The sequence below is a fragment of the Podarcis bocagei genome (assembly GCF_964188305.1).
Source record: "Podarcis bocagei genome assembly, chromosome: 4".
Taxonomy (NCBI): Eukaryota; Metazoa; Chordata; class Lepidosauria; order Squamata; family Lacertidae; genus Podarcis; species Podarcis bocagei.
The window spans coordinates 49,162,828-49,185,273 of NC_138128.1; the positions used below are offsets into that span (position 1 = coordinate 49,162,828).

The 22,446-nt window shown below is 41.4% G+C and overlaps 1 protein-coding gene and 1 long non-coding RNA gene across 9 annotated transcripts in view; one reads left to right on the forward strand and one right to left on the reverse strand.

Annotated features, from left to right (window-relative positions):
- SORCS1 (sortilin related VPS10 domain containing receptor 1) overlaps window positions 1-22,446 on the reverse strand; it is a 496,054-nt gene that overhangs the window by 160,027 nt on the left and 313,581 nt on the right. For all 8 annotated transcript variants that reach the window (XM_081192000.1, XM_081192006.1, XM_081192004.1 and 5 more), the window contains exons 10-16: window positions 19,020-19,166; window positions 14,908-15,010; window positions 14,119-14,195; window positions 7,853-7,944; window positions 6,919-7,026; window positions 5,605-5,722; window positions 3,978-4,108 (exon numbers count right to left, since the gene is read on the reverse strand). In XM_081192000.1, coding sequence (XP_081048126.1) covers window positions 3,978-4,108; window positions 5,605-5,722; window positions 6,919-7,026; window positions 7,853-7,944; window positions 14,119-14,195; window positions 14,908-15,010; window positions 19,020-19,166 — 776 coding nt within the window. The remainder of the gene's footprint in view (window positions 1-3,977; window positions 4,109-5,604; window positions 5,723-6,918; window positions 7,027-7,852; window positions 7,945-14,118; window positions 14,196-14,907; window positions 15,011-19,019; window positions 19,167-22,446) is intronic.
- Window positions 16,957-22,446, forward strand: part of LOC308585912 — a 77,607-nt gene continuing 72,117 nt past the window's right edge. The window contains exon 1 of the long non-coding RNA XR_014007675.1: window positions 16,957-17,044. This is a non-coding gene — a long non-coding RNA (uncharacterized lncRNA). The remainder of the gene's footprint in view (window positions 17,045-22,446) is intronic.

Here is a 22,446-nt window from a genome sequence, read left to right on the forward strand (position 1 = left end):
TACGTTATTACTTTCACACGATCGTAATAGTTACCCATACTGTAACGATTGCTCCAGTAGCTTTTCCATGCACTGAGGTTTAACACTTATGGGTTTTTTTTCAGGTTTAAAAACCCACGGGGAGGTGTGAGGGAGACCAGGTAAGGTCTATGTGTGTGCATGATTATATGTAGAATATCACTGACTTGGATAAGAAGATTCAAATAATAATTCAGTTAATCTTTGGATCAGTGCCACCATTTTAGGAGGTGTATCCTATCCTCCATGTTGATATCTGAGTTTTGACAGCAGAATACCAGTTGCTGAAAACTGTGTGGGGTGAGGAATGTTGTTGTGCTCAGGTTCTGCCCATAGGCATCTGGTTGGTCACTGTGAGAACAGGATGCTGGCCTAGGGAGGTCATTGGCCTAATCCAGCAAACTCTTCTTTTACATTGCCTGGAGCATTCATTTGGTAGGTGAGTAGTATACCTTATGTTCCTTCCATGGTGGTCATATGAACTGCAAGGTTTACATGTGAATGCCCCCTAGTGCAGAGAGGTACCATGTGTGGAATCTGTCTTCCTCAAACTGGGGAGCAAAAATGGAGGGGGGGAATTCTGCACCTTCAGGAATTTATGTCGTGGTCCCAACACTTACTCCATCATCTACATGGTGGAGGAAAGGGGGCATATCAAACATGTAATTATTGAAGCAGGGCTATAACTTTGGGTACAGAAGCCTCCTTGACACACCATGAGGTCTGTTCTGATTATGAAGTCTTTTATCCTCACATAGGGACGCGGGTGGCACTGTGGGTTAAACCACAGAGCTTAGGACTTGCCGATCAGAAGGTCGGCGGTTCGAATCCCTGCGACGGGGTGAGCTCCCATTGCTTGGTCCCTGGTCCTGCCAACCTAGCAGTTCGAAAGCACGTCAAAGTACAAGTAGATAAATAGGTACTGCTGTGGTGGGAAAGTAAACGGTGTTTCCGTGTGCTGCTCTGGTTCTCCAGAAGTGGCTTAGTCATGCTGGCCACATGACCCGGAAGCTGTATGCCAGTAAAGCGAGATGAGCGCTGCAACCCCAGAGTCGGCCACGACTGGACCTAATGGTCAGGGGTCCCTTTACCTTTTACTATCCTCACATAAAGATAAGCTGTTTCTGACTCATGGTGCTTTAGCAAAGCAAGTTAGGGCATTAATCAAGTAATGGAGGTCACTGTTACAGCCAACCTAGCACAAAAACGAAATGATCCATTTTTAAAAAACATGTCGAGATTCATTTTCATACAGAATAAAAAATAAAATCTGCAGCTGGAGTGATACTTTGCATGCTGCAGTAAAATGCTGGGAAACCTGGTAAATAAATGCTTTAATAACATATGTGTCACTCCATAATCCATTTACTACCTAAATAAATACAATTTGGCTTCTAGGCAGTTGCTAGGTAATATTGTCCTTAGGACCAAGTACTGTACACAATTTTCATTGTGATAATCATTTCTGAAACACTATTGCCCCCTGGTAGTGAGAAACAGGCAATGCATGCAAATGTAATCTCTCTGCTAAACTGACTCCTTTCCCGTTTTGTAACTCACTCATTCTTCCAAAGATCATTTTGACAATACATTACTTTCTGTTTCTAGAAACATGCATTGTTGTTTTTTTTCAAACCTTTCTGGTGAAATAGTTTCAAGCTGTAGTTACAAAGTAAGTGTTTATTTTTTATTTTATTTTAAATCATTATTTTGGGGTAAATACAGATTTTTCATGCCCACCCCAACAACAACAACAAAAAAGTAGTAGGTGCTTGAATAATTAATTGTGGAAAGCATAAAATTTACTTTGGAAAGACATAAAAATAAATGGATGTCTGACACCAGTGCTGTTTCTACAATACCCTGAACTATGGAAAACATAATTTGATGCGAGTTATCTCATGCTCTGCATCTGAGAACATAAGATTAGTAAAATTTGTATTAAGAATCAGGTATCATTAGGGATGGATCAATCTATCAGATAGGCTTTGTTTCATTTTTCAATCCTTAGATTCAGTTCTTCACATTTCTGTGGCAATTTGGAATTTTTAAAAATAAGTTCCTCATTGTTATACAGACTTTCCCCTAATATATACATTTTTGCATACGTTGTCTGGAGAACTGCATCACAAGATTCAGAAACTGCAGATTTTCAAAGATAATTGCATTTCAGATCATGCATTGTTTTAATAAGAATAAGAATTTTATTGTTTATATGCCGTCTATCTAACTGGGTTGCCCCAGACACTTTGGGTGGCCCCCAACACAGTACAAGAAGTGCAAATTAGGAAGTTTCTGATTAAAATTGAATGTTTCTCCATCAGCCCCATGACACAATAGTGCAGAAAGGGAACCTTGATGTGATAAGTATGCATGATTGCATGACGATTCTCTTTTCATAGTGTTCTCCTGATACACAAATGTGTATCTACATATTGGTAAAACACCCCACAAAAACAATATTGATGCTGGAGGCATCCATTGGAAATGAATTATCCATCATTTTTTCTTTCACTCACCCATTCAACCCCCTGCATGGCACAGATTCTTTGCTATGAATGATTTTCAACTTAATTCTCTACAGCAAGTTTGTTTTTTAAGACAACAACATGTGCACATTATACATAACTAGGCATGAAAACTGCTTTGCAATGTATGTAATTTACATATCCATTGATATATAATTGCTATTGTCCTGACAGGTGCCTCATTGTTTTTTTGTTTCTGACATATTGTTTGTCAATTTGCACAAAATGGTTCATTGCCAGAGGCAGCCTATATGCACCAAGATTGCAGTCCTAAAACATGTCTGCTTGAAAGTAAGTCCCACTGAATTCAATGGGGCTTACTCTCAGGTAAATGGAGTTAGGGTTGTAATCTTAATCTGCTCCCTGCTGCGAAATTCTAAAGGTAATGAAATGCACTACTCATTATTGTCCTTTTTCACAAGAGAAGGGCATTTTACTTGCACACCTCAGACAAAGTCTGATCCTCTTTGCCATAGTAGAATGAAATGTTTGGATTAGTACCCATTGCGTATATCTGTGTTTTAAAATCTTGTCCCACTACTAGTTAAATGTCAATTCTTAAAACAATAAATTACCTTCTGCACTATGTTCAGCAGTCACAAACAAAATAAAAAGTGCATACATTTTTGACAAGAACACACTTTATGAAATAAAATATTGCAATTAAAAAGAATTTATATGCAGTTAAACAACATTACAGCTGAGTGCAGGAGTAATTCATATAAACCAGGATACAAAAAGCAAAATATCAACAGGGTGCTAAACTGTCCCTCCCTGGCATTCAAGTGATGGAAAGGAATATAAGTGCCAACTCCCTGGGGCCCTGGGTGTCCTCCAATTTCCTCTCCTCAAACCATTTCTCAAATCTTATACAAAATACTTTTCAGTATTTCTCACTTCTCTTTTCTCAGCTCCTGCTAAATTTTTCTCCCAGACTGAGTGCTAAAAGGTGGTAGTAAGAAGGGTTTTAACCACTTGCAAAAGAGGGAAAAAATATGGTGATTGTGACTGCTGGTGTGGAAAATTCATGATTTAGAGGAAGAAAAGAAATCCCCTTCTACATATTTTGCAGCAAACTTTGGAAAAGGCTTGTCTGGAATGATTTGTGCATTTATTTATTTTTTAAAAAAACACAAAAGCTGCAGGGAAATCAATACTCTAATTTATATTTAAATATGTATTTCATCACACAATACAAATGCATTTTAATGCATTTTTCAGCCTAGAATTATATCACAAAATTTGAAATACAAGAATAATTACTTCCTCATTTGAATAGACTGGGAAGTGGGATCAAGTCAGTTCACATCGGGATTCACTGAAAACAAATTCCTCAGGCATTCCTAGTCTCCAGTTCCCTTGCCAACGTTGTGTTCATTATCAGGACCATATAAACTATAGCCTTGCTAAAATGCTGAAAGCGGTACTCACCAGTCAAAGTCTGCCTCTGTGCAGACACATGGTTCAGATGCCATGGCTCCAGCGTACTTGCCCTGCATACATTTCTTTTCTGACTTACGCTTCCTGTAGATCCTTTTTGCTCCCATGATGCATGCTTCTCCCTGAGGTAAGAGAAAAACAATAGGATGGATTCAATCAAATAGCTATGTGGTTTAGAGCCAAAACAACCAGTCCTGCTTCCACAACAGGGCTTTGCTCCTCTCCTCTCCCAATGCACCCTTCACTCCCAATAGGCTCTGAGGGAGGTTCAGGGTTGGGAGAACTCCCAGAGCAGGGCAGAAGGGGAGGAAAGGGGAGAGTGTTTGATCTGGCAAGAGGAAATGCTTGTGCTGGTGAAATGATTTTCTTAGCATGACATAGAATTCCACTTCACACTCCCTCATAATGGTGAGGTTTATCCCTACAGATAGATGATAGATAGATGACAGATAGATAGATAGATAGATAGATAGATAGATAGATAGATAGATAGATGATAGATAGATAGATGATAGATAGATAGATGAGAGATGAGAGAGAGAGAGAGAGAGAGAGAGAGAGAGAGAGAGAGAGAGAGAGATGATGATGATGATGATAGATAGATAGATGGATGATAGATAGATAGATTAGATATATAGATAGATGATAGATAGATAGATAGATGATAGATAGATAGATGATAGATAGATGATAGATAGATAGATAGATGATGATAGATGATAGATGATAGATGATAGATAGATAGATAGATAGATAGATAGATAGATAGATGATAGATTGATAGATAGATAGATAGATAGATAGATAGATAGATAGATAGATAGATGATAGATAGATAGATGATAGATAGATGATAGATAGATGATAGATGATAGATGATAGATGATAGATAGATAGATAGATAGATAGATAGATAGATAGATAGATAGATGATAGATGGATACCAACACAAACACACCCACCCTCCCATTTGAGGCTCTTTGTTTACCAAATTAGAAATAGCTAGTGGTTTTATGCCTTCTTCCACTTTCAAAGCAAATTGGCCACTCTTTCCTTAACACTACAAAGACTCCAGCTGAAGAAATCAAAAACACTCGGGCAAAGAAGTGTGTGTGCGTGCGTGTGAATGCAGATAAACATAAACCTGTTGGTAAAAAAGGTAAAGGACCCCTGGAGGGTTAAGTTCAGTCAAAGGCGACTACAGTATGGAGTTGCGGTGCTCATCTCACTTTCAGGCCGAGGGAGCTGCTGTTTGTCCACAGACAGCTTTCCGGGTCATGTGGCCAGCATTACTAAACCATGATGGAAACCAGAGTGCACAGAAACGTTGTTTACCTTCCTGTTGCAGTGGTACCTATTTATCTATTTGCACTGGTGTACTTTTGAACTGCTAGGTTGGCAGAGCTGGGACAGAACAGCAGGAGCTCACTCCGTTGTGGGGATTCAAACTGTGACCTTTTGATCGGCAAGCCCAAGGTCCACCTTCTACTGTAAGTGCCCTATTACCACAGCTGGAATTTGCATATATCAGATCCCTACAGGAGGCCAGGCAAATAAATCAGGGTGAACAGAACTTTGTATCTTTGGTCACAGATTATAATGGCGCACACTTTTTTACCTGGCTGTGAAGCTGCCAGGGACGGTAGTCGTCCTCAGCACACCGTCGGTCGAAGATTGACTTGTAATCCACCTTCACCAGCTGCCATTCAGAGCGATGGCTGAAGTGCCCAAAAACTCTGCACAAAACATACTGAACTGTTACCAGAAAACGTAATCATTTGAGTAAAAGCATACCTTTATCCATATTTAGTATCTTTGAATCAACCTGTAGTGAATTTATAGTAGCCCAGATAGCTGAACTAAATGCAAAACTCTATCACATAACAATGAAGTAAGTGTGGCAATATGTTTGTGGAGCAATACCAGTGAGTAGTTTCTAGCTTCTCAAAACTCCGAATGTCCTTTGTTCTTCCCAACTTGCCAAGATCAGTGTTTGCACATGTGTGGTGTCAAAATAGTGTGTTGGGTTTTTCATCATGTGTTATAAATTTATAATAGAAAAGAAAAATTGCAAATTAAAAATGCAATAGGGATTTATTCAAAATATTTTCTTCAGTACTCATCACTGATGGATGCATGACATATGAAACTGCTGTTAGTGGATTGATGCACATGACTCATGAGGCAAGTGGCAATTCAAACAGCAATATTAAAGATATAAAAAGGTAAAGGTACCCCTGCCCGAACGGGCCAGTCTTGACAGACTCTGGGGTTTGTGCGCCCATCTCACTTTATCGGCCGTGGGCCAGCGCTGTCCGGAGACACTTCCGGGTCACGTGGCCAGCGTGACAAAGCTGCATCTGGCGAGCCAGCGCAGCACCCGGAACACCGTTTACCTTCCCGCTGGTAAGCGGTACCTATTTATCTACTTGCACCCAGGGGTGCTTTCGAACTGCTAGGTTGGCAGGCGCTGGGACCGAGCAGCGGGAGCGCACCCCGCCGCGGGGATTCGAACCGCCAACCTTTCGATCGGCAAGTCCTAGGCGCTGAGGCTTTTACCCACAGCGCCACCCGCATCCCATTAAAGATATACTTAGAAGCAAATTATTTTGAAATAAAGCAAGTGAAGCACTTCCAACTAAGTTTGTCTACCAACTGCATGTTTTACAATCGGTTCAATGTCTGCCTTCAGTTAAACTAATTAATTATAATGTAAGTAAAATGCCCAAAGTACTACAAAAAAAATTGTGTATTTTTATGAAATGTAAGAAATGTGACATAACTTACGATATAATTAACAAAAATGTACAACATTCTTGGGATCATTTTAAATGTAGCAATGAAGAGTCTTTCCCTTGCCTTCAAAGGTGAGAAATGATATCTCATCTGATTATTAGCTTTTATATATATTCACTATGGATTCTCTGCTTACGTCATTATCAAAGTCTCTTCTCCAGGTTCTCCCAAAACACCATCAACAAAGAGTGGGATGGATGTGAAGCTGTATTTGCTCCAGGACCTTCCTTCATCGAAACTTAACCTAATGAAAACACAAATGGAAAACAACTTTTTTGGGGGGAAACACTGTTTAAGAAGATGTAAAGAAAAGGAACCACCTATTTGCTGTACATGGCAAAAATGACTCAGATTCAAGAACTTGAGCTACATTGTACAAGACAGCTTATCGCAAACAAATTTTAGGAACTGCAAAGTTCCACAAAATATGGTTCCCTGCCGTGTAAGTGTCTTAAATATCAAAGCACTAACAGTGGAGAAAGATGAACATAGGATTTCCCATGGGACGGGCATTGATTTTACGTCATATACTGAATGCCATGTGAAGCAGTGTGGCCTGAGTGTGAGTCTTCAAAATAATCTCATGGCATTAGAAGAATGTGAAGTAAAATGGTAGATGGATAAAATTCAGTGTTGATAAATGCAAAACACTGTCGGGGGGGGGGGTTACAATTATCCATATATCCTGCAGGATTCTTAAACAGTAGATTTATCATGTATATAAAAAGAATATATGGAACTTTGTCAGATTAGAAGATGGAAGGGTTTGTGATTACTAATATTTTTTTTGATTCCAGGCTCCCAAACCTCAGGGGAAGTAAAGGAGTTCAGCTCCTTAATATCAACCCAAATGACAATAGGACCATTAAAGGGTTTACTCTGTTGCACATCTTGTGTGTGAAACTGTAATAATAGCTTTAGTGCGATCAAAAGAGAAAGCATGTCAGTTTCTTAATTGGCATATCTTGACACTTAGTTAAAATATTTAGTCACGGCCCGATTGCCAATGGCGTGTAATATATAATGAAGGACTTCATAACTAATGAGATCAGAGAAGTTACAGTAATTACCAGAGATGTCTTATAGGCAGCGACGTATGTTTCATGGCAACCAAAACCCCACCTTGATCCAGATAAAGAACGCTGTGTTCTTCTTCAAAGATCTGGAGAAATACATAAAAAAGGACTAAGTTTAACTTGCCTTAGTCTGAGAACGCATGCTTTCTAGGCAACACTGAGATACATAGGTCACAGTTTTGCAATCATATCAGTAAAAGACTTCCTAATGGCCTTGGTCTATTCTGTGATTCTGCTAGGGTTCAATATATCAAATACACAAACACTGAGCTTAGAAAAGTTTTGCAGGATTTTGCTGCAATCCAAGCCCCTCTTCACATGTACTTGGATGCAGCAGTAATCATCCCTGGTAACAACCCATTGCTTTAGGCTAGTTCCCCATCTTTGCCCCCACCCCCATTGTTCTGCTTTGCATGCAAATGGCACTTGACTTCTTGAGAAGTGCTTTGCTTGTCTGCTATGTAAATACACGGACTGAGGTTTTGAAATGTCATTGGAAGCAACCACAGAGATGACACCAACCACCAGGCTCTGAGGGGGTCTAAATCACAGACATGTTCACCAAAATTTCCAGGGAGAAAGTGTGACTGACTGTTAAACCACTCTTAAGAATTGCCACTGTTAGGGGGGAAGGGGTCTCCTAAAAAGTCAGTACTCTTAACAAACTACAGCTCCCAAGATTTTTGGGGGGGAAGTCATGACTGTTTAAAATGGTATGATACTGTTCTAAACATATAGTACAAATGGGGCCTTTAAGCATGTGCTGTTTGAAACAAGAAATATGGACTCAGAATAACATGCGCTGTGGGTAAGAATGATTTCCTTTTTGATGCTGATACAGCGGTACCTCAGGTTACAAAAACTTCAGGTTACAAACTCCACTAACCTGGAAGTAGTACCTCGGGTTGCAAACTTTGCCCCAGGATGAGAAAGGAAATTGTGTGCCAGCGGTGTGTGCCAGCGGGAGGCGCCATTAGCAAAAGTGGCTTCTGGTTAAGAACGGACCTCCAGAACGAATTAAGTTCGTAACCCGAGGTACCACTGTATTATCATTATTTGTATTCCCTTTTTCCAAAAATAAAGGCTCAAGGTGATTTACCTGAAAGATAAGGAATTCCTCTTCAACCCACTAGAGGGTCTTGTTCACTAGAGATACCACTTTGGTTTTCAGGAATTAACTCTCCCCCCCCCCCAATAAATAAATATATCTATACGTTGTATATGTTTTAAATCAGCAACCATAAATGCATTTGGAGTTCAGCATGCTAGCAATGACCCTCAACATTATATGTTTAGAAGGCTAAGTTATTGTCAGTTCAGCACTTACTCTTTGCTTTGTTAATTCCACTTAAGTATGTACTTGACTCCACTTTACGAGGGTAGTTATTGCACTTTAATTAAACGCCAACTACTGACTAAAAACATATTTACTGATGTGCAACAACCATGCATTGTTGTCCATCTCATTACCTAATTGCCAAAGCTCATTACATGTTTGTACTCAGGCAGGGGGACAAAGAGTAGAGAGAGGAAGAACTTGTTTGGAAATCGCAATTTCTAGTTGTGTGAGAGATGAACAGAAGGTTGTTCTTATGAATGGTAACTGATAAGCAGGTATTTTAAAGAAGAAATTCACAGATCCTATTGAATTTCATCCTATTGTAATTTATGTGAAATTTATATTTCACAATATAAAAAGTACCAAGCCACCTGGGTTCTACTAGTGGTAGGTGGCACCATGGGGCGTGGGGGTGGGGGATGAGTCCAGCAGGAACAGGCTTTGATGTGGTTTGCTTGCCTCATGATCATGACCTGATTTCAGGCTTATTGATGGCCACAATGAGAACGGAATACTAAAATAAGTCTTTAGTCTTATTTAGCAAGGCTCTTCTTTTGTACTTCTCTCTCTTTCTGGATCAATGCCAGAGTTATTTTTAGAATGTTATTTTTATTCTCTTGTTCATATCAAAAATAGGTAACAAAAGGCGTGATAGGATGGGGATGGGGTTCCTGCCAGAGGGTTTGTTAAATGCTGCTTCAGCTTTAATTTGTTACCTGCGTAACTTGTCAAGTCAGCAGAGTGCCAGAGCCCTTCAAAATGGCAACTGCTATTCTCGCTTTCCACTCAGTGATGCTAATGATTGGAGACTGCATCTGAATGCATCCCCCTTATCTCTTAATCAGTGGAGGTGCTGGATATTATGGAGAAAGACATATCCTAAATAAGGTCACAGATGTGCAGAACAATAAACCACTACATTGCACATCACGCCTAAGTACTGTGTTCTTGGATTTTAAACCTTGCATGGATTATAGTACCAAGAACCTCTGTGAAGCTAATGGTTTCAGGACAAGAAAGGTGCTCCATTTGCCATTCTCACTGTCTCTGATCTGTCTGATGGACCATCTAGAACAAGACAGGGGTTGATCTGGCAAGACCCAATTCAGATTCTCAAGGCCACAGCCTCTAGCCTCCCAGTGACTGAAACATTGTTGCACCCAGCATTTAAGAAAAGATTGGACATTCTCTGTGAAATTCAAGATGAACCCATAAACCCTTGCATCCATTCCCAGAATGGATGCAATTCCAGTGTTTAGGCCACAATTCTAGGGCTCCTGAAGGCCTTAGTGGTACCTCTGGTTAAGAACTTAATTCGTTCTGGAGGTCCATTCTTAACCTGAAACTGTTCTTAACCTGAGGTACCACTTTAGCTAATGGGGCCTCCCGCTGCCGCTGTGCGATTTCTGTTCTCATCCTGAGGTAAAGTTCTTAACCCGAGGTACTACTTCCGGGATAGCGGAGTCTGTAACCTGAAGCATTTGTAAGCCGAAGCGTTTGTAACCCGAGGTACCACTGTATGTGCAATTGTGGATAGCTTTCCCCTGGGATATTCATGAAATCTGGAAAAAATAATAATCCCCAAATGTGTGCTGCTTATTGGGGCTGATATTTAGGGCTATTTAAGTGTAGCATAAGAAAAAACAGGGGGGAAAACTGCTTTAGACTGTTAGCCCCATGTTGGCTAGGGCTGATGGCTGTTGTGGGTCAAAACAACTGGAGGGCATTAGGTTGGATAAGACTGCATTAGATAGCTATTAAGCTATATCAGCTTTGTATTTTAACAAAAAGCAAGTACTACTGAATTCAAATAAGACCTATTCTAAAAGGTGCTTAGGATTGCAAAGCCTTAGACTATGAGTAAGTCCTATTGAAATCAACAGGATTTACTTCTGAGTAGGCATGCATAGGCTTGCACTGTCAAATTTACTTTCTAATTAATACTTCTGTTGGATTTTAGGAGAGGTTTCTATTTGCCTTTATTTCACTGATTATCTTGTGATGGTGGTGGAATCTGCAATATTTTCTGAAGGCTCTGATAACCAAGGAATAGAGTTAGTATGACTTGCATTATAAGTTAATAAGAATATTTTACCGCGAGTAAGGGAATGTAAATAATGAATGGCACTTTCCTGTTCTCATAAAATAATAAGAGCAGGAGCAAGGATCAACAAGAGAACCAGAAAGGCAATGAATTAAAATAGAATAGAGGCAAGTATTTATTTAAGCACCTAGACGTCTTAGTTCCTGCTGTAGCTTGGCTGTTAAGAATGTGGTAATGTTATAAAGGGGATATAAAAGATTATGGTAGTGTTATAAAAGGACTGGCTATAATGTTGATAACAACAGCATCTAGAATTGTATCAGATGAAGGCACTTGAAAAAAACATGGGGAGCAGGTAAGCCCTTCCCTGCATAATCAATCACAAAGTGTGCCCATCAACCTTGTTGGGGCCCGCCCCTCTCAAATATTTTATGGGGGGGGGGCAAAAGACCTTAGCCCTAGGGGTTGGCTCCTAAGGGCAGGAAGCCCTAGGTTGTGGCTCTGGTATGGCTTTGTGAAAAGTTTTGAGTTTTGAGTCACAACTCTTGCCATGAAATCTGGAGAGGAAGATTGTTCAACTCAGCCCTTATTATTAAGACTGCCTTCTTACTGAAAATATCAAATGTAAAATGTACAAGCCTTGAATTCCCCCCCCCAAAAAAAATTTCTTTTCACATATTCCAAGCAAATGAACCCAAAGCCATCCAAGGAGTTCAAGAAGTATCTGCTCTGCTGCCTGACGGTGCTCATGAGGATTTGGGGACCTAATCCTCGTACCTAGGACCCTCGTACCTACGGGACCGCCTCTCCTGGTATGTCCCACAGAAAAATTTACGGTCTGCAAATAAAAACACCCTAAAGATCCCAGGCCACAGAGAGGTTAGGTTGGCCTCAACTAGAGCCAGGGCTTTCTCGGCCGCGGCTCCAATCTGGTGGAACGCTCTGTCACAAGAGACTAGGGCCCTGCAGGACCTGACATCCTTCCGCAGGGCCGCAGAGCTGTTCCACTAGGCCTTTTGTCAGGGCGCAGCCTGACCCCCTCCTCTGGCAATCTGCACAAAATTTTGCTTGATGGTTGCCATTAATTTGATTTTAATTTGGTTGCCATTAATTTGATTTTAATTTGATTTAATTAATTTTATAATGAATGTTTTAGAATGTTGGACTATTTTGATTGTTGTTAGCCGCCCTGAGCCCAGCTTCGGCTGGGGAGGGCGGGATATAAATAAAATTCATTATTATTATTTATTATTGTGCAAGGGTGGCCATCTACACAAGCACTTTGAAAACTCATAAAAGCCCTAATAAATTGCCTTTAAAAGAGTAGCACACAGGTGTTCTGTAAATACAGAAGTCTTACTCCTAATACAGTTGATGTTTTATTAGCTCCAGGATGCTTTAAGTTTACTTGCTAAATGTTACTTGTTTGGGTGCATCATCAAGGACATAAACCAGCTAAACATTCTGTGGTTGTGGGGCTGACTCTTATAGCAACTGAAGAAAATTAATATCCTCCAGGTTAGTCAATTTCTGTGGTACCCAAAAGGCCCAAACAGCATGGCAAGCAGCAGTTATTACAAGAAGCATCCATTTAGACCAGGCATAGGCAAACTTGGTCCTCCAGATGTTTTGGGACTACAACTCCCATCATCCCTAGCTAACAGGACCTGTGGTCCGGGATGATGGGAATTGTAGTCCCAAAACATCTGGAGGGCTGAGTTTGTCTATGCCTGATTTAGACAAAAAGAAGACTCATTATTTTTGAAACAATTTCCCTTTTTGGTCACAAGATAATATTTAACTTCCTGGTCACTGACCGTATTAAAGATATTTGATTTAGATAATATTTAACTGAATTTACATCATACTTTATACTTATGGTGGTTGCTTTTTCTAACCAATGTGTTGTTTCATTATGATTCTGCTCCTTCAATAATGGGAGCATGATCCCCTGAACTTTGATCTCACCTTCACCACCCCCCACCATGGGTCCTGGAATATGTGAACTGATCTGGCGATAGATTGCATTTCTTCCAATCTTGTAGCAGTGGCTTCAATTCAATGACCTTTATTGGGGGTGTGCATATTTTTAGGTTCCACTCAGTCATTGTGCAAGTGGAGAATTTGTGCAAGTTGAGAATTTGCTACTGGGTAAGATTTCTGCATCTCGAGGCTCCTACGCTGAGCTTTCATTTGAAGAAACAAAGTACATTTCTAGTTCTTACGACTTCATTTTTTTAAAAAAAGAAAATTCCATAACGCATAAATCTTGAGGATGTAAATGTAATGACTTGTGTTGAAAGACTCTTAAGGAAAATATCATGAGAATACAGATATCTGATGAATACTGAATGAGCACTGAAGAGTAACTCCTACAGACTGAGTCAACTTGCACAGTGAGTTCACAAAGACTGCGTCTCAGTCAGGCTGTGAGAATTTTCTGAATCATATTCAGGGATAACTTCTGTATTTAACCTAAATTTGGCTGTTTGTGAATTTTGGCTGAAGCACCGCCAGAACCAGTGATGCTCATCAGCCCTTGTGCAACAGACTTGCCTAGCTCCCCTCACTCTACAACTCAGTGCAGGGTCCCCTCATCCCAACTTGCATCACTGAGTAGCAGCCACTTCTACTCAAACACATCTCCCCCCCAAAAAACCCCCCATCCCCATATATACACATGATGTAGAACAAGAAATAATTCCCAGAGTAGCAATTCAAAGAGCAGGAGTGGGCCTGCAACATCTAGAGACCGGGGTGGGGAGGAGCGGCACATGCAACTCTGAGCTACAGATTCCCTATCACCGCACAGCTACTTTTTGCAAGTAGTTTACATTACCTGGCCTCCACTGGCAATTGTTTTCATTTGCTACTCACTTGTCTCCACGTGTTTCCAGCATCCGATGAAACAAACATGCTGATATCATTGTCCGACAACTCATTTCCAATATTACCTGTAAAAGAAACCCCACAATTATCTGAAGTTAACAACTTAAGAATGTGTATTTTTGGTTTGATAACCACACCACATGGCCAATTTAGTACCGTAAATGAATCCTGATGATAAGCATTTATACAGAGCTTTCAAACATTATGTTTAAAGTGCACTATGTGGTGACAACAAACCTGTAAGATAAATCAGTACTGTTTTCATGACGTTCAGTTCCTGCACTGTAGGGTTTGGACTAAATGACCCTCCAATTCTATGATTCGATGATGGTGGTGGGGAACTAGAAAGTGAGAGACTATGACATGTTCAGGCCTCTATAATATGTTCAGCCCTCTAGTGTCAGAGGTGAGATTACAAGCCTTGTGACCACTATTCCACATTAACTGCAGTTTGAAGAGTTCAACTCTCAGTCTAAAAAGTGTTGTAGACACGGTTGTTGAACAGTTCATTTATCCAGTCTGTATAACATTTACTGCACATGTAACTTGTTAAGATAGAGTTGTACATTTATCCACTCCATGTTTACAGTATCTCCAGGCTTTGTCTTGCACATGGGACCTTAGTATGTTTGTTGTTTGAATGGTTATAAGTCTATCTCTATTATAGCTATTATTCTAGTAAATTTGGTTTTATACTTATAAGCCAGTTTGTGGTGTAGTTGTTTTGTTGTAAAAAGTGATGCAGACATCTATACATAGAACTGAAACATTTCCTACCAGAAGCCACAATGATGCCTGGAGCAGTATCTCGACTGGCAATGTTGCCTGAAGTGTATGGATTTTCTGAAACCTTCAGGTGTAGGTGAAGGGAACAATAGGGCTTGGGGAAAGAAAAGAGAAAATGCATGTAAGTAGTAGAGAGCATAGGGTAGACTTTCCAAAGACACTTCAGAGGGAATCTCCAGTTTGAAGTTGCTAAACTGTAATTTATTAAGAAGTTCAATTTTATTCATTTGGGTCTAAATGGAGAAAATGATTTTCCTTCCCATCCCCTAAGTTTGATTTATTAAGCAATGCTAAGATCACTGTGTTACTACCAATAACTGCCACTGTGAAAAATAATTTTGCATAAATTTAGGCTATAACTGAATTCTCACAAACTGTACTTTAAAAAATAAATAAAAACCCACTCTTATTTAACTGCAGACTTTACATTCCCCCCCCCTTTACACCATTGTGTTTGTGTGACTGACAACTGAGGATCACACCCCATGCATTTGATGAAATTGAATCCAGCTCACAAGTCTTTAAGGTGCCACAATAGCCATTGTTCTTAAATCACTTGTATGCTCCACATATTCAGCAGTTGCTAAAAGCAGTGACTGTGTCAATCAGCTGTTTGCCAAAGATGTTGTGGCAATGTCCTACCTGAACACCTTAAAGGATCACACAGACGTGTGTGTGTGTGTGTGTGTGTGTGTGTGTGTGTGTGTGTGTGTGTGAAGGCTCTGTGTCCCTAAGAAATCCATGCACAGCAACCATTAGGCATGTCTCCACATCCACCTGCTGCCATTCACATGTGACCTTTAGCTGGTGTTGAAGCAACGTTCTCACTGCACTGAAATCAACAGCAAAAATCCTTTTCATCTCATGAGTGTTAGCTATTGTTTTAAAATTTTAAGTTTAGAACAGAAAGAGGTATTTGCCCTATCAAACAACATACCACTGCCAGCCTAAGACCGAAGCAAAAGTCAAGGTGATGCCCGTTCACCTAGCATTCTAGTCTACATATGGAAGCTGACCAGACCAGGTCCTCCAACACACCTGGGGATGACAGGCTACCACAGGGGGTGAAGGGCACCCCACACAGAGATTTGCCCTCCAACAGGCTGGATAGCTCAGTTGGTTAGAGCATGGTCCAGTTAACACCAAGGTTTCAGGCTTGATGCCTGTATGGGACAGCTGCATTGCAGGGATGATCCTCAGGGTCCCTTCCAACTCTACAATTCCATGATTCTATAACATCTGTCCCTATTGATTCACCAAGCCACCTGGCACCTGCTGGTTGGCTGCTTAAACAAATGGATATAAGCAGAGTAATGGATGAATGGTGCCTGATGAACTGTTTGGCCTGAGCTGTTTGCCTCCCTGCCTGCCTGCTTGCTCAGTCAGAGACCTTTCTCAATGGCATGGTCTGTGACACAGTGGGAGAAGGCAGCCAGGTAAAGTAGCCAGCCCAGTATAAGTATTGTCACCAGCACAGCACTGGTGCTACTGTCCCCACATCTGCAACCTAAGTGGCTGGCCTACCATCTGCCTAATAGCAGGTCTCCTCTTAGTTCTTATTTATTTGTTTTGAAATATACTTATGACATTAGATTCAGAGAGCAAACAGAGGGATACCTTCCTGCTTCCAGTGATGCTTTTATTTTTATTTTTATTTTTATTATTTTACAGAGAAGGAACAGGTATCTTTCTCCCAACACACAGCAAAGCTCTATCATAACTATAAAAAAAATCTGTAGCATCTCTCCAATGCGGTTGCTGGCAGCAGGTGGCAGGAAGAGAAGAACAGTGAATACAAATAATAAATGCCCGGGGTTGTAATGTTCTCCAGAGGCTAGCATAATCCCTCAAAGATCAAAACAATCTCAGTGGCTACACATGCAAAAGGCCTACCAAGGTTACTTCCCAACCTGTTATTTACTCAGTTAATAAATAACCGCAAAAGCCACTGGGAAGCAGATTACCACTAAATGCCAACAAGCTTTGTATCAGATGATTCATTCCCCTGCCTGCCCAATGCAAGGTGAGACCCCTGGGAGGAAAAGTGTTCTTCATGTTCTTCAGCATTTATGCCTCTTCAGAGAGGCTTTCAGTATGGTGAAGTCAATATGCCGTGTGCTGCCAAGAGGTGAGTAGGATACCAAGCACTGGGAGGTAGGGTGTGATCTCTTGTTGATGTCACAAAAGGCAACACAAAAGAGATGGGGGTGAAGCAAGCAAGCAAGCAGAGCAGAGCAGAGCGGAATCAAATGAATGAGCCTGTCACTACACAAGAACAATATACCAAACACCATAACAGTAACTGACAGCCTTGTAAGGGTCACACATTGTAGCAATCCAACTGGGGATGTTACAAAGCAGCAAACTCGGTGGGCTGAAGAGCATCTGCAAAAGGCATGAAGACTTATGTGCCTTGATAATGTTATCTATTCTGAAGGGCAAGCTGGGAAACACATCTTTAAAAACCAAACTCATACACACCACCACTTCCCTGGCATGTTTAAACCATGAGCAATTTGAAGTAATTTACTCAGCACTGCAACACAGTTGAGGTAACTGCCTCCTCAGTCTCTCTCCTTTTAATACTTTCATATTGGGCGGTTTAAGACTGCTGCTGTATTTTACAGGGTAAAAGTTTAACGCAACTCTCCCCTACTTTGCTTTGGTGGGCACAGCACAAGCTGAACTTTTGCTGGCGTGTTTTGCTCCCCTTCCTCCTCTCTGAGGCCTATGGGAATTCTCTGCCCTATCTTCGCAGTCTTCTCTGAATCTCTTACACCTGCCATTTGACAGACTTCCACGCAATATGATGACCCTTTATGTATATGTTGGAGGAAAAGTTCTACCCTCTCCTTCTTAAGTACCCTTGAGGACCACAAGATGGCAGACAAATCCTGATCGGGTGAGGAGCAAAGAAGCGCAGACTAGCCAAGAAACTTTAGGAGAAATGAAAAGTAGATGTGGGGAGAGAAGTCTTGCAAGGCTGACACATCTCTACAGAATTCAGCTTCATTTTCCTGATCCTAATCTTTACATGTATAATCAAGAGTAAGCTAGGCATTCTGCCCTTTATGCAATAACTTCAAATATCTGCCTAGAGGACATGTGCAATGCTATGGCACTTGCTCTGGTCCCAGATTGTTGTGAGCTGTTTAAAGTGCAAGAGCCCAGGTGGGTTTCCTTGTCCTTCTTGGGGTTAGGGGTAAATATTTGAACTCATCACCATACAGAATTGCTCTGATAGTGCATCTTCACTATTGGATTGACAGCAGGGCACTGGGACAGTCCAAGAGGTGTTAATTAGGTTGGTCTGCTGAAATGAGTTAGTGAGGTGCATGTGACTGGAGGAAAGGGAAATATACAGCCTTTCATGAACAGCCATTCACCGTTAAGAACGGTGGTCCGTTCTTAACCTGAAACTGTTCTTAACCTGAGGTACCACTTTAGCTAATGGGGCCTTCCGCTGCCACCGCACTGCCAAAGCACGATTTCTGTTCTCATCCTGAAGCAAAGTTCTTAACCCAAGGTACTACATATATCTGGGTTAACAGAGTCTGTAACTTGAAGCGTCTGTAGCCTGAAGTGTCTGTAACCCGAGGTACCACTGTATTTGTTTCCATTTTAAGCAAAGGTCCTACATATACTTTTTAGAGAGAATAAGATTATGAGACAAGAAGTCACACATTTTACCACAAGTTATTGTGTAGATTTCCATATCATCATCTGGTACTATTATTCGCACCAGGGTCACCCTAAGATATCTAAGCATACAAATATCCAATTTGTCTCCCATTTGCACCTACAAAGAACTCCCTCTTGCCATCTCGTGTTCTGACTTGGCACAAAGTCCATCCTATATTGCCAAGACTGAATGCATCAGGGAAAAGGTTCAGTAATGCACATGCTCCCCCCTTAAATACAATAACAGCTTGATTCTCATTCCAGAGATGCTAGAAACCTCCATAATGGAGTTTTCACATAGTATGTACTACTGGGGAAGAGGCAACCCTGGAGGAAGATGCATTCATTTTTAATGGATCATGTCATTCTGTTGTCACAAAAAGCCACCCCCTGCCCCATTGTCCCCACAAACCTTCACTTACCAGGAGGCAATGAACCGAGTTTCCTCTCAGATCTGTGTCTGGGGCCTGTAGCAAGTGCCAGTCTCTTCCTTTATTGTAGGTGATGAAAGTTTTCACTTGGTTGTCAATCTTCTTGTTAGCCAAGAACATTCCCTTTATCCCTGCTACCTAGGAAAAATTGGTATGGCTGAAAAACAGATAAATTTGACACAGATTGTGCATGCATTGTTACCTGTCAAATCCAGCTTTGGGGTATGGTGTATAGCCTGAGTATACAGCAGACTCTTGGGTGAAAAATGCATCAAAGGCCGCCTTATAAACCACAGGCTAGAAAAGGAATAACATAAGACACCACTGTGGATTCAAAGTTCAGACACAGTAAGGGAGGGTTTTGGCAATGAAAAGTCATGAAACAAAGATGGGAACATAATGGTCTGGATATGATGGTAAGTTAACTTAATGAATCCCAAGTAATAAAAGTTCCCCATTTCCTTCTGACTCTTGCACCCCCTTGTGCCTTGTGGAGGACAACTTCCTTTCCGGATGGGGTACAAGGGGTTGCCAGCAAAGGTGGAAACAGTCCAAAGTTTTAATACTTTGAGTCCTAAGGTAAGTGATGTTAAGGAAGTTCATGAAAGTTCCCCATCCAGTAGCCTTGTACCTCATCTCACATCCTTCAGGAGGCTCCCTTAGCTTGTTTAGAGCACACATGTGGCTGTAGGAGGAAGGAGCTGGGCAATTTGTCACCTATGAATTTCCTTAATTTAGCTAAGTCCCTGGAATTTTTTGGTTGTACCATATAAGACACAGTAGTTGGTTGGTGTGTGTGTGATTAGCTCCCTCTTACAGTTGCTACTGGAGAAGAAGCCAAAGCAAATATGGAGGTTCCTGGAGGTTCCTGCCTTGCTGGATCAGACTACCACCATATTGTTTTGTGAGATAGCTATTCAGATGCTTCTAGGAAGCCCAGAAAAGGGCACAGATAGCCTTTCCTTCCCTAGCAATGGAAGACTATTGCCTCAGAACTATTCACCACCAAGCCTTTGATAGACTTATCTTCCATAGTCTGATCCTCCTTTAAAAGGCTACCCAGAGCATCCAAGGGCTTGCTGTAGTTGCCTCCTGCATTGCAGATTCTGCACTGTGGAGGAGGTTGAGTTAGATGACCTGCAAGTTCCCTTCCAGCTCCATTATTCAACAATTCGGTGAAGCCATTGGCCAGAAACACATGTTGTTCCTGCTCTCTCTCTCTCTCTTTTTCCCTGCGGAAGCAGTCACGTCGTCAAGCAGCTCCCTTAGGTCTAAACTTCCAATTAATGAAATGGAAAGAAAAGCAAGTTCAAGGCCTTCGGAAGAGACACAAAGATGGTTTACAAATTAGAAAAGGGCAATTTGTTCAGCTCTAAATAAAACTGAATGGGATGCAAGAAGCAACATGAGAAACAGCTTTGCTTTGTCAAACAGGTCTGGCTTTCCCTATGTGCTGGAAATCAATAGCACAATATCTACAGCAGCATGACAGACAACCTGTCACTGTGCCAATTGCTAGGTTTGCAGGAGGATGAGAGGGGAGGGCTAAAACTTTGGTCTTTCAGCAGAGTGTTTCTGGTTCCTGCAACACGAACTGCTCCCTTGGCAGGGGAGTACAAGAACTGATACATAATGTCACCCAAGGGGCCTTTTTCTTCTCTGCTGTTATTATGTAATTGGCACCCAGCTGCAAAGTATTGTAGCAGCAGGAAAAGTTACTTGCATTTTAACTTCGGTTCTTAATGACGATCTGAAGAAGAAACACAAATAGAAGCTGAATGGGGGCAGTTCCTTTCTTAGCACATGAGGCAGGCAGCGTAGAGGCAGGAGGTGGGACACACATGCCCCCGATGTTATAATTTATACTTAGAGTATGCCTATGAACATGCAATCTGTGTGCATGTCCTGAACAATGGCAGGTATGGTAGCAGGAGTTTGGGGACATTTTTTTTTAAGCAGTAGGAATGCAAGATGCGGTTGAAACTATCACATACACATTATGGTGGTGTGGAGCCTCATTTATTGCAGCCCAAAGGAACTTGTAACACATGAGTGTCAGGAAATGCCAAAAGAGATGGGCACAGTTCAATGGCAGGGCATGTCCTGTGCATCCAGAAGGTTCTGGGTTCAGTTCCCAGCATCTCCAGGTAGAACTAAGTGAGACCATCTCCCTTGAAATCCCGGAGCGCCACTGCCAATCTGTATAGACATTACTGAGCCAGATGGACCAATGGTCTGACTTGGTATAAGGGAGCTCCCTGTGTTCTTATGTACTTCTGAACTTTGCTGTAACTTGGTCTTTGCGGAATGACTTATAAGGAGTGGTTACATTAACCAGACTTGCTTTCTTCAACCTCCCTCCAAGTTGCTTTCACCAGGATGAAAGGAAGCTAAAACGCAGTTATTGAGTCTCCCACAAGCCCCAGTGAAGTCAAGATTTGTTTTCAAACTGTATGCTGAAATCTTGGGGAAATTTCTAATGCGTGCATGTCTAGCAGGGTGTGAGTTTGAAAGGGAAAGTACTCCAAAGGAGGCAAAAAGTACTGTGCTCCAACCCCTGCCCAAACTCTGTTTGTAACTTTCTTTCCTGTTATTTTGATACAATTGCGCTTTGCTCTCATGCTTCTCTCTGTGGGAGACGCTAGTCATGAAAGACTAAACAGCATTTTATATATCAGGTAGAAAAATGTTCTGAATTTCTGTGACTCCGTCTTTTATGATGCTAGTCATAAATCTTTTTTCGGAGTGAGAAGGCACAAGCCACCTTGGAAAGTGCTTTCCCGCAATGTTAGTGCACAGATGCAATGCAATCTTATCTTGTTCACTTGGAAGAATGTACAACTCCTTAGTAAAGGCCTTCCCACGTGCACCATTTAGAGTGGTACAGTTGCTGTTTTTGACCTGATGTTTTAATGGATTTGCAGCTGATTGTCTGCATCTTTGGTCACATGTTGCTATTATTAGAGAGTAAGTGCAGAGCATTCCTTTGCACACTAATGATAGGTTGAACCCAAAAGCAGAAAAATTCTGTGGCTTTAGTCACACCCTGTATACAACCCCATGTCCCTCAAGCCAGTAAATTGTTGGAGTTATAAGCATGTGCATGGATTAGCCCTTTTGTAGTTTTTATTTATTTAATGCCAAGGATTCCAGAATTCTAGGGGACGCGGGTGGCGCTGTGGTCTAAACCACTGAGCCTAGGGCTTGCCGATCGGAAGGTCAGTGGTTCAAATCCCCGTGACAGGGTGAGCTCCCATTGCTCGGTCCCTGCTCCTGCCAACCTAGCAGTTCGAAAGCACGCCAAAGTGCAAGTAGATAAATAGGTACCGCTCCGGCGGGAAGGTAAACGGCGTTTCTGTGTGCTGCTCTGGTTCGCCAGAAGTGGCTTAGTCATGCTGGCCACATGACCCGGAAAACA